This window comes from Ursus arctos, unplaced genomic scaffold (genome assembly GCF_023065955.2).
Source record: "Ursus arctos isolate Adak ecotype North America unplaced genomic scaffold, UrsArc2.0 scaffold_18, whole genome shotgun sequence".
Classification (NCBI taxonomy): Eukaryota; Metazoa; Chordata; class Mammalia; order Carnivora; family Ursidae; genus Ursus; species Ursus arctos.
In genome coordinates, this window is record NW_026622852.1 from 27,336,923 (window position 1) to 27,349,422 (window position 12,500).

At 33.2% G+C, this 12,500-nt stretch overlaps 1 protein-coding gene across 2 annotated transcripts in view; it reads left to right on the forward strand.

Annotated features, from left to right (window-relative positions):
• ZCCHC7 (zinc finger CCHC-type containing 7) overlaps window positions 1–12,500 on the forward strand; it is a 241,827-nt gene that overhangs the window by 212,281 nt on the left and 17,046 nt on the right. For both annotated transcript variants that reach the window (XM_026506221.4, XM_026506220.4), the window contains exon 6: window positions 341–376. In XM_026506221.4, coding sequence (XP_026362006.1) covers window positions 341–376 — 36 coding nt within the window. The remainder of the gene's footprint in view (window positions 1–340; window positions 377–12,500) is intronic.

A 12,500-nucleotide genomic window follows, 5' to 3' on the forward strand; every position in this document is an offset into this window, starting at 1 on the left:
TGAGTCTTATTGATTTTGACCACTGCTGTTCATTTATCAGTTTAACTGAGTTATGGCTCTTAATCACATCTTAGTGCCCCAAAACTTCTAACCTGAAAAGAAAAAAAGAGAGAGAAAACTTTGTTACTGGCTTTCTGACAATGGCAGGGAGTGTGTTAAACCAGTGTAAAATTCAATTAAACTGTCTAGCCAGGTTTTTGAAGCTGAAATGCAGACCCTTTCTGTTAAGCTTCTTATTTTCCTGTGACCGACACCGGTGGATGCTGGGTTATGCCAAAACCAACAGGCTGTAAAGTACCTTGTTTCATGCTCCCAGCTGATCAATATTTTTATTTTCCAGGCTTGCCCAGAAATCTGGAGGCAGTATCACCTAACGGTGAGTAGAAACACCTTTTTTATTTTCCCCAAGACCTAGCCTATTTATCCTTCTCTGAACTGCTGACCATAAAATATAGACAAGCATCTTCTCCTGGAAGATAATAAACATCTGAAGAGTTTTTGCACTGAGAAAGCAATAATATACTTTTTCTCTTCTCCCCTGCCCACCAGTCTATTCTCTATCTTCCTGTTCTGGAAAGATTTTGATTGCTTTTTTATTACTCACATCATTTAATGATTACATCATGGTATCTCAGTCTTCCTAGACTACATTCATTAAATTAAAGGGGAAAAGTATGCTAGGAGCCATAAAAAAATAACAGTAACCCAGTGTCTTTAAAGTATTGTATTATCTACAGTCCATAAGCATACAGTCCATAATATCTTCCATAATCATTTTTCTGGCTTTATTGAAATTTTTGCACATACTTTTTAATGAAACTAAAAAAAGCTCAGTGTATCTTTCATATAGAACAATTCAACTGTCATATCCTTAAGCTCCTCTTGACTTATTCAAAGTGTATAAACATCTGCTTAATACCATTCAAGTTATTGAATTATCTGGTTTCCTTTTATTGTGAATTTAGGCTAAGTAGAAGTAGAAAACATAATTTACTATGAAATCAGTTGGCTAGTACTCAGTATTATGAAGTTAGTTAGTTTTTAACATTCAGCTTAAATAATTTCAACAATTCACCATAGCCCTAGTAGTCATTTTTTAATATACTAAATGTGCTACACTTAGCAAGACACAACAATAAAAATTATTCTTAGAGTTAGATAGTTATAACAATGTAATAAAAGCTGTTCCTTAAGGTTAACATTTCAAAAAAGTTTTGGTTATAGGAAGACAGGTAGTAAAAATAGAAAGGACGAAGTCTTACAAAAACGTGTCCTCTTATTGCTCTCCTCTTGTAGAAATAAAAAATAAACCAAGTGACTTAATCTACCGGTATGTCTATCACAGGCCCAAGATGCAAGGAATAATATGTTTTCATGAAGAATGTGTTCTCATATTCTGTTTTCACTGTTTAATTTATGTAAAGATTCTCAGTAGAAAGCTGTAATTCCTCAACTATCCTTCAGTCCCGAATTGGGTTTTGTTAAAATATTTAGTGTTATACCAACATACACACACTCTTATGTATAGTTAACACACATATGTTACAGCTGTAACTCATGGATATATCATGTTTATACTTATGTAGCAATTGTTTTTGTCCTAACATACTCCAGTGAAATCCTTATAGCCTAAACTTGATTGAGATCCAGTATATTTTTATATCATCATCACTTTTTGTAACTATATAGCAGTTTTCTTCATCAGTATTTTTATTAAGTAATAGTCTAGTGGATTTGACAATTGCATTTCTTTTCCCTTTTCCCTAAGTTAGAGAATTCCAACCTTGAGAACTTGAAGTGTGACAAGTGCTACTCTAAAGCCACTCTTTTCATTATTTGCACCTATATTCTATTATATAAGTGTCATAGAAGGATAGAAATTGGTGTTTGGTATAACAGAAATATTTGAAGGTTTGTTTGATAGTATAGCTTTTGAAAAACATTGTGAAAAGAATAGTTGGGAAAAAACAAATGAAAACAATGAATTTACCTTTTGGGGAGTTACAGTATATTCTATTTATAGGTATAACAAAATCATTCTTAAAAACCCATTGTTCTCAACCTGGAATTCTGATTAATTTTTCAAAATAATATTGTAGGTAACACAATTTCTAATTGTCAAGTTTAATACTTAGTAATTTAGAATTACTTTACTATGCAAATATAAATGGTAAACTAGTATATTTATAAACATGTATATATGTATCAATCCATCTAAATAAAATAGGCAATTAATTATGTTTATAGGCAAATCCAAATGTGTGTAATTAAGCAATATTTAATCTTGAATAAAAGCAAGATGCATGGTGAGTTTCATCATCTTCAGCCCTTTTACTAGGCGATGGACTGCCATCTATTGACTTATAGTAGCCCTCACATGTGAATATGGCATCACTCAGCAATGACCAAGTAATGAAGCCTAGGTTAGAATTGCCACTGTATATTCCTTTAAACCGGTCTTCTTAAAACTCTGGAAATTTCTGCATTTAATCATTGATTGATTTCTTTTTTTTAATCCAAAAAGTGTCTATTTCTTACCCAAAATGAACTGTGCTTTTGGGGGAATAAGTTGATTAGTATATCCGGTTTGGAAATGTTTACATTTGAGAACTTTTCAGTTGTTTTTATCTGCTTTTTATCAGTAAGACTAGAAGGCCATTTACATAGCCTAAAGTTTAGCAACTATAAGGTCTATTTAGGAATTGTTTTCTTTCTTTAAAAAAAAAAAAGTCTGTAGGTTAAATAGGGCATTATTTCTCAAATACACTAGAAAGATGGTGAATTTGATTGGTATAAGTGGACTTGCAAAATGTTCCAAATAAAAAATTTATTAAAACACATTCTAAAGTAAGAAGAAAATTTCAGGGCGCCTGGGTGGCTCAGTCGTTAAGCGTCTGCCTTCGGCTCAGGGCGTGAACCCAGAGTTCTGGGATCGAGCCCCACGTCAGGCTCTTCCGCTGGGAGCCTGCTTCTTCCTCTCCCACTCCCCCTGCTTGTGTTCCCTCTCTCGCTGGCTGTCTCTATCTCTGTCAAATAAATAAATAAAATATTTAAAAAATAAATAAATAAAGTAAGAAAAAAATTAAAGAAGGGAAATGTTCACTCTTTTCAGCAATTAAATGAGATAAAAATAAAGCCTCCTTAACAACTTGGAATAGAACCTGAAATAGAACAGCTTTTTAACCAAACTTGACTGGATTTCACTACATTAAAAATAACTAAGACCATCATTCTAAAGGGTACATGCCAATAAAACTCTTAATAAAAAGATACTGCATATATATCCATATAGATATATATGTATATTATGTGTGCATATTATAACAACTAATTTATGTCATTTTTCTTGGTATATTTTAATGACTATAAAATTATGTCATATAATTTAATGACTTTAGATGATCACTTTGGAACCCTGCATGGGAAAAAGAAAAATATATGATTTTTATTTAGCAATTAAATAATTTCGCCAAATAGTTGATGTATTTACTCCTTCAGAAATGTTTGTGAAGTTTTTTAAATCTTCAATACTATAGCACTCTTCTTGTATTTTAATTTCTGTTATATTTTCAGATTTTGGTAAAGCCGGACTTTGAATATTCTTTTTCATCTTTCAGATAACTCATTTTAGATAAAATTTTCCCTCTTTAACTATTCAAGAAGGAAAGTCCCTTCCCCCATTCCCTGTCATTTCTAGTCTCATTTATATTAAAAATCCTAGGCCAAAATGGCCACCAACAGAGTTTTACAACCAACAGAATTTTTAACTAGTAGAGGCTATAATTTGACATGCTTTGGACATTTTGTTAATCTTGTTTTTAATCTACTTACTTTTTAAAAAGTAACTAGGAGTTTGCTATTTGAGGGCTGTGTGTGTTAAGAATCAAAAAGGACAATACATCTTTTATGTTTAATTTTGCGCCTAGATTTCTTTGTGTGCATTGTTAAAATATGTTACAACCTACTACCTTTTTAACTAAAAGTTTAGGAAGCAAATGTAACCTTTTTGTAAGAAATACCTTTTAAATGTTTCTTTATATATAGTGTTTGGAATGCCTAGAATTCACGCTTCAAAAAGTAAAATACTTGCTGTCAGGGAAATGGGGAGGAGTAGGATTTCTTTGCACTTCCTTTCTAGCCTAGGAAAAACCTGGTGACCAGAGTTTGGTAGTAATAATGTCTTACCTGAACTAGTTGAATGCCAGAGTGTATCTTATGGACCATAATTAACAATTTCGTTTCATTTTGCTCCTCCATTTTCTCTTCTTACGTGGAAACATCAATTTAGAAATGTGTTTTCTGGGTTTTCACAGTACGGAAATGAGGGTTTTACACTAAATGAGAATGTTACTCTAAAGCATCTTATGCCATACCACACAGTAGGTAACCCTAAATGTGAACAGATTTAAATTCAACTCTAGAGCTATGCTTTGTAGTCCAAGAGAGAGGAATAACAAAGTGGAATTTTGTTGTGAGGCTAAAGGTATCCAAAAGTCTTTATCCTGGAATTGTGATACAAGATAGGATTGGTAACAGTTTTCTAACTGCCTAACACTGAAGTGGATTTTTAAAAATAACTTAAAATGAAAAATTAAAAGTTTCCAGAAATCAGCCAGGGCCAAGCCAGAATCTTTTCTTGGGGGGAGAGGGGGTGGCGAATACCTCTTTCTCTCTTAATTGAATATATGTTGGGAATCCTGAATCTTTTTTTGAGAGCTCTTTGGCTACATAAGCAGAACTGCAAAACCCACAAGAACCCCATCCACAGTAGATATCAAGTGATAGGTCCTTTTCCATCTGTGTGTTTGAGAAAATAGAACTGGTTGCATACTGTATTTTAAAGTGTTAAATAACTCCAGAATAGAGTGAGAACTAGGCCTCACTCTGTTTTGGAAAATTTAAATCAACTTTCCTTTGGTACCATATCTTGAGGCCTGGCATACAGATCATCATAAACTAACACTTGACAAATTCATCTTGGAAGCTCTTATTTTGGTAGTTAGTTCACTTTGCCGACTTCCTCAAGAACCAGGAATACTCTTTGTTTCCATTGTCGGGATTTTTCCCCCTCAAGATCTGGTATTGCTGTTTCAATGTTTTGATGGGTTAAATGTTGCTATTGAGATATTACCTCTCTGTCAAATTTTCAGAGATTTAGTTTTCATTAAAAATGCCCTTAATACTGAAATACTGCTGAGGTGAGTGTAATCACGCTCTGATGATTCAGAAGGCACACAACTATTTTGTAGTACCTCAAGGCTGTCTTCCCATTGTAGTACTACAAAATAAGTCAGAACGCTTTATGTTTCAAGTTACTTAGTGTCTGAATAAAAAGAATTTCTGAATGAGCACTGATGACTATTTTCTAATACTCCATATATAACAGAGATAGAAAATACATTTGGACAGTGACAAATTTTAAAATATTTTTCAGATGGAAAATTTATGTGAATACTTTGTATTTATTTAAGTACTCACCTTGTTCTTAAAGTATTTAGTGTCAACATTTTTCTAGCACTTTTTTTACTTCAATCTCATCATATTTAGAATTTAGTATAAAATGTAATTACTACATTTACAGAGTAGGTCAACTGAGTTTGTTGTTTTTTTTTTTTAATCTTTATTTCACTGGCATGTTGGACCACATTTTTCTAGAACTTATCATTGGAAGCAATTGGAAAATGCAATTTCAGAGCAAATGAAACCTGGAATTATCAATCTCAATAAATGAGATTCATTTAAAAATAAATACAATTTGCCAAATCATCAAAAAGCAATTTTCTAAAGCTTCTGTGAAAGGAAGAGGAAAAAAGTGAACATTGTGGATTATAAATGCACATGTTATTTTTCCTCTCACAGTGTTTCCTCAGAAATTTAGACATTGTATGTACACAAACTTATTAATGAATGGGAGTAGAATAAAACTTAGATTTGGATATTATTTATTATTTATTGACACACATAGGAGAGCCTTCATATGTTCTTCTTTTCTAAGAAATACTGAGGTGTCATCCCCTTCAGAGAGAATTTCCAGCTTATTTGACTTTCAGTATTTTTATGCAAAAAATAATTTGTTTTAAATGAGAAATCAATATGGCATATTTTGAGTAGGTTTTTTCTCTTGTGTTAAGATATTTAAATAATATCAAGTGCTTTATGACATTAATTCTCTTTTAAGTTAAGTGTTTCAGATAATCAAGCAATGAAAAGTATGCAGCATTCACACGATTTATAAACGATTCATTATAAATTATGTTTTGGCCTAGATGCAGTTGTGTTTTTGCCGTCTTCTAAATATCTGAAGATATGTCCTAGTCACCCATCATCGTGGCATTTTTTAGGTAGCACATGTTGTTAAGTAATAAATTAATTGAACCTGAAGCTCTACTATAAACAGCTTTTTTTATTTGAGAAAAAAGTCCCTGTGCCTTTTTGTCTGCCTCTTAGTAGCTGGGGGCAAACACCGCTACATTTAGGACTTACATATTTACTATATGGGCTTCAAGTTTTACTTCTGTTTTAAAAACTTAAAAGAATACTTGTTATGGACTTTTTCTTTTCTGTTGGCAAAGGTTTCTCCTGAGGATGATAAAAGGATGCAGATTACATTTGAACTTTTTACTGCCCTTTCCTGTTCCCTAGGTACGTTCACCTTTACTTACAAAGGAATTATAGTCATTATAGGGGCAATTTCTTCTTAATACTTACATTCTGTGGCAATTAAATTCTATTTCTAAATATTTATAATTTTAATATATAACATTTTTAAAGTCTTTCCTTTCTTCTCCTTAAGAAACACATACATTATTCATATAATCGCAAATAAAACTACGTTGTTTTTTTACTTACAACTCTACACTTTTAAGTAGGGCTCCTATTGTAACAAAAATGAATATAAACAGGTAGCCTGACAATGGTCAAAATCCAATTTAACACTAAATTATATAATAAATTATAGTTTAAAAACCTGAAACGTTGAATGATGCCTATTCTTTGTCATGTTAGTCACACATAAAGAGAATAGAAGTATTATGTAGGATAATTTTAGCATTTTTAAGTGATTATTTTTCATATGTATTTTGAACAGGTCATTCATGCCATTCCTTAAATAAATATATTCCAGCTGATTGAGTTTGTCGTAATCTTCTCTGGACATTTCAGTGCAAGAATAAAAGTAGATAAAGTATACTGGACCAATGATATTTGTATTAAACATTCCTTTTAGTAGTCATGCATGTAAATGACATGGTAGATTACAGTAATTCCTAACAGGTCTTAAGTATTTAGGAATCACTTAGTTACTCACAGTCATGATCAACCATAACCTTTAAGGGTCTTGGTCAATCATTTGAATAATCTGCAGGGAAAGACTCCTGAAAGAACCCCTTGACTTGTTGACATGAACAATCTCTCTGAACTAGTGTTATATTTTCTGTTATGGAATAAACTGTATTAGTAATCTTAAATTGAATTAAATTTAAAAATTTTAAAAGCAAAATCTCTTAAATGACTAAAAGTTAATGAATTATTGATAAAATCAATCAGATTTTAGACTTGAAATTCATTTGATCCCCACATACAAGAAAGTCATGATAGTTACTAGTTTTGTACATTTGTAGTAAAATTTTCTTTCAGCTATTTTGAACTCAGCAATGGTCATCCAAAACTAATATCCTTGGGTTTTTTTGAAATATCAAAAATATTATATGAAGAAAAATGCTACATATTTAGAAACCATTTAACCAAAAAAATTTTTTTAGATATCTTTGGAATTAAAATAGACTTTTGCCTTAATTGATGTGCCAATACACTGGTAGATCACATTGCAAAATAAGAATTTTTCCATGGGAATGTTCAGAAATTCATATCAGCTTTGTAAAAAGAATTCATGTGTATGAATCAGTTGGTAATAAAGGTACCACATTATTTTCATTCCTTTTTTCAAAAGTCACATGAAGCCAAATCTATTTAGATGGATTACAAAGTCATCTTTATAACTTTCTAATGTACCCATGTCTATAAATACCAATTTTACATAAATATGGTTCTTTACATGCATTTGTGGATTATCCCCACATTTCTTTTCAGTTAGGGGAACTAAATTTTGGATTGTTCATTAGCTTTGTTTATATAGTAAAATCTCAATTTCGTCTTTCTTGGATCTTTCCTGTTTTCTTTATTTATAACTATGCCATATTTCCTCATTTTACTGAAGTCCTTTAAAAACATGCTATAAAATTGATTTGGAGCAGCAGACTTATTTATGAGGGAATTACTGGGGAATTTTTTTTGTCATTGTAGAGAAAAGAATGCCAGCTTTGGGATCAGACATTGGGTCAAATTCTGGCTTTTTAATTTGCTTAGATGGTCAAACCTAGTTAAAATATTTGGCTTCTAAGATCGTTGGTTTCTTCATCTGAAAAATGGGGATGGTACTTTCTTGTTTTAAGTATGCAATGAGATAATAAATGTAAAGTACTTGGCACAATACCTAGCACATAGCTCGTATTCAACACTCTGTGAGCTCCAGTAAAGCAAGTCCATACATGCTTCACACCTGTAGAAATGGCCTCTGGACTAATAGCCCAGACTCACATTATCAGACTGTTATTTGCCTGAGATGAGGAGATTCATAATGACCTTGTTACTTTCCGTCTCCTAAAAATGTTTCCTTCTTAAAGTTAACTGAAATTAAAATACTCACAAGCACTGTCTTTTGTTAACAAAAATATTTACCTCACTTTTTATTTTCTTATTTTTTATCTGTGTCTTTTCTAGAAATGTAGGTAACTTTTAAATATAGCAAATTTAGATTATTTCCTTCATTTGGTTTGCCTAAAAATATTGTAAAGACATTTAAGAAGTAGATCACAAAAATATTTAGGCTACTTCTTATCCTAATGAAAATGACTGTGTAATATATGTACCATATAAAGATACAATGGTATCATTTGAAAAATATAATTAATATATGTTATAAACATTCAGTTCTTAAATGGTAACTTCAGTGTCATCTGAATATAGTTATCTGTCATAAGCAAATGAGATTACATAAATCTTGAGAATAATATGAAATTTAATAATTCTTACACACACACATACACATATACCAATTATAATACCTTCTGCTAGGGGTAGAGGATTTATGTTAATCAGATGAGGAAGGAAACAAAATAGCGTATCAGTTTTTTTGTACTTCAGCTGAAACTGCTTCATGCCTTCACATGACTGATGCCAGAAACCAGCCTGATTTCACAGCAAGATGCTGAGGTGTAAGAGCCTGGTCACTCTTAACAGATTTCCACTTGTATTCTCTTAGAGGCACAGCAAAAAAAAAAAAGGCAACACAAAATTAAGCATTTTCTCACTGCCTGTGATTTGTATTCTTTCAAAGAGCATTCCTAGTCCATGTTTGTTCTTTATTTTAAGACAAGCAGGAGCTAAGATAAGGCGTATTGTAAAAGCAAAAAAAGCATTTCTCTCCCCTCTTTAGACAGGCCCTTACAGCTGTGGAATTCCCTGCCTTTGTGACTGTTGGTTAAGACCATTTCAGGCGAATAAGCACGGTTACATCGGGAGGGGGAACGCTCTGTGTTGTAAGTCATGTGGAGTTATAGTAAAAATGAAAATCTTGGTGTTTATTTGAATCCTCTGTGTTTTAGCTAATAAATATAATAGAGCCACAGCTCTGTTATTCTACAAATTTTCAGTGATGGTTTCTATACAGTTGTATGCAAAATATTTAAGCAAATTTGAATATGTTAAGCACTTCATACAGTTGGAAGATGTATATTAATGTGGTTTCTATGTTTTATAGTCCACCCCAGTAAATATTCAGATAAAATATCCAAGGGTTCACACATGTACGTATTCTTTTCTGTCCCTTCCCCCCACATCCTGTCTTCATTCCCTCCTTATCCCTCCACCCTGCTTCAAAGCTTGTGGTCCTTTTCCATCCATGTACTAAAAGGTTCTTTGTAAACCAGGCCATTTGTCCATCATTGTTTGGGGTCCAAACAGTGGTAAGATACCCTGTCACCGATCCCGCGTGCTATGAATGGCAGCTCCTCTCCGGACAATTGGCGGAGGGGCCGAGAAATATTCCTGAGAGGATTATTTAACCTTTCAATTTAGAGGGCACAAAGCCTGGCTGATTAATGAACTTTCTGATGGGCGCTGATAAGCGGATCTATTTCTTTATTTCCCCTAAAAGTGATTCCTTCTCCTGTCCATATTACTATAATCTTAAACATAAAATGTGGCAAATAGATTAAAAAACAGCACTAAAGAGTTTATCTGGCTGGCAAACTGAAGGAGCTAAATTAAAATTGGTAATGACAGCAGTGGCTCAGCCTCATATGTGGTTTTTAAATGCACTGTGTATTTTGAAGAGACTTATTCTCCAGCGCGCCTGGTAATGACTGCTTTTGGTGCACAGTCTGGGGCTGGCTTCTGTTATCCCCACCCCAACCCCCCCCCCCAAAATGAGTTGTGTTATCTGGATGGCTGCAGACACATACGCATCCCCCTTTCTCACTGCATGGGCAGACAAGGTCGATAGCATTACAAGGTATTTGTGGCAGTGCTTGTTTCAGTTTTCAGAGCTGCCAGTTTCCAGGCGGATTTGAATTACAAAAGAAGAAGCTGGCATGAAAATTGAAAGGTTTTATCGGCTGGTCTGAAGCCTCATAGCACATTGCTTATTTATGCAGTCCATTTGCACCAGGAAATATAAAAAGGAAATACATTTTTAAAATAAGGCCATAAAGACCCAGATATGTTTAAGATGGCAAATAAAATATAGATACCTATAATATCTTTCCAGGAAACGATTTTCACTTAATGTTGCACATTACTTCAGAAGAGCATTTATGTTGCTGTCATAAATTTGTGCGTTTGTGTCACTATGTAGGTAGTCTCTGGGGATTAAGAAGGAAGCCTTTGCTAACTTACTTTAAAATTAAAATAGAGGGATAGCTCTGCAGTTTGAGAGCTACATTGGAAATATTTAAATAGGGTGGTAAATTAAACTTAAACTAACATTTTTGCATTCCATGTAAAATTAGCTATGGCCCAGTGAATAAATGCCACTACCTTTGGAGAAAATTGGGATGCTTTTTAAGCCATGAAGATTTGGAGCATTCAGGGAGTGAATTACTGTGATCCTACTGTCTTGCATATGTTCATTGTTCTGTGCTTACTGAGGTTTTCTTTTTTTGTTGTTGGGTTTTTTTGGGGGGCGGGGATGTAGGGTGGAATCTCGTTTACAAAAAGAAAAGTCAAATTAATAAGTTTAATAGCTTCTTTTAATAAAACCTGTGGTTCATTTAGTCTTCAAATATATCATCTTTGAGATTTTTGCCTAGTGCTTAATGTTGTGAACATATAATCTTTTCACTGTTGGGGGTCAATACCAACAGTTTACCTCTCTTCATATTACTTTAGTGTAGTCTCAACTTAATAAAAAGAGATACACTCATGCAACCCCTTATACTCTTGGTTACATAAAATGAAGATATACATATACAAACAGTACCAGGAGGCCTTGAATAATTAATGGTCTTACCACTGGTCATTTGCAACCTTCAGTCCATTGGTTTGTAAAACTTAGAAGTATCCGAAAGAGGAGTAGGGAGGAAGAGTTTGGTGTGTATAGGAAATATCAAATCAATAAAGCAACACTCTTTATTCTGCTATAGCTCAAATGAACACTGTTTTAGAATCCATTTTCCAATAAAGCAAATTACTCTCAGCTAAACCATGAGAGATGCAATTTTTTGCAATTTTCATTTTCACCAGTGTCTAGTACCTTTCTCATGTTTTCATGACCTGGACTAATTATTTCATGTAGTTTTTTTTTTTACCAGAGAAAATATCAAAAGCATACACGTCTGCTGCATGCTAATGATGTGCTGTACATTTTTTCATGAATTTTCATAAGGATTTTTTTCTACGTAGCATGTGTGGCTTAATGATGTAATCACCCGATAGACTAGAAAATGCTCCAAAGGAGACGTTCCGGTCTGTTGTGTACATAATACATGTTTCAAAAATCTGCCTAATTAAGGAATTACCCAATGGATTGGGAGTCTGTTGGGTACATGACATAGTTTTTTTTAACACATAAAAGATATAGGTATATCATTATATATGGTGCTCTCAGTGGCATTTTTAGAATGTAGGGGGGAATTAGTAGCAATGTCCTCTGGAATACAATTGAATTCTTTTTTTTTTTTTTCACTGAGGAAAAATGAAAGCTTAAAAAACTTTATGAAGGAAGCTTTGTTTTAAAATAATTTCAAAGCCTTTAGTTTGGAGAGAAAATTCCTCCCAGTATTCCTCAAAAGAAATAATACCGTGACTGTTTACCAGAATGGTGTGCAGGTGGAAGACTGTCCAAAACTGTGGTTTGAACAGACCTGGTGTCCAGGTGCACAGGTGTGATGACCCGCCACAGAAAAACCCTGACAAGGGAGGACAGGACTATGGCCTTTGGATCT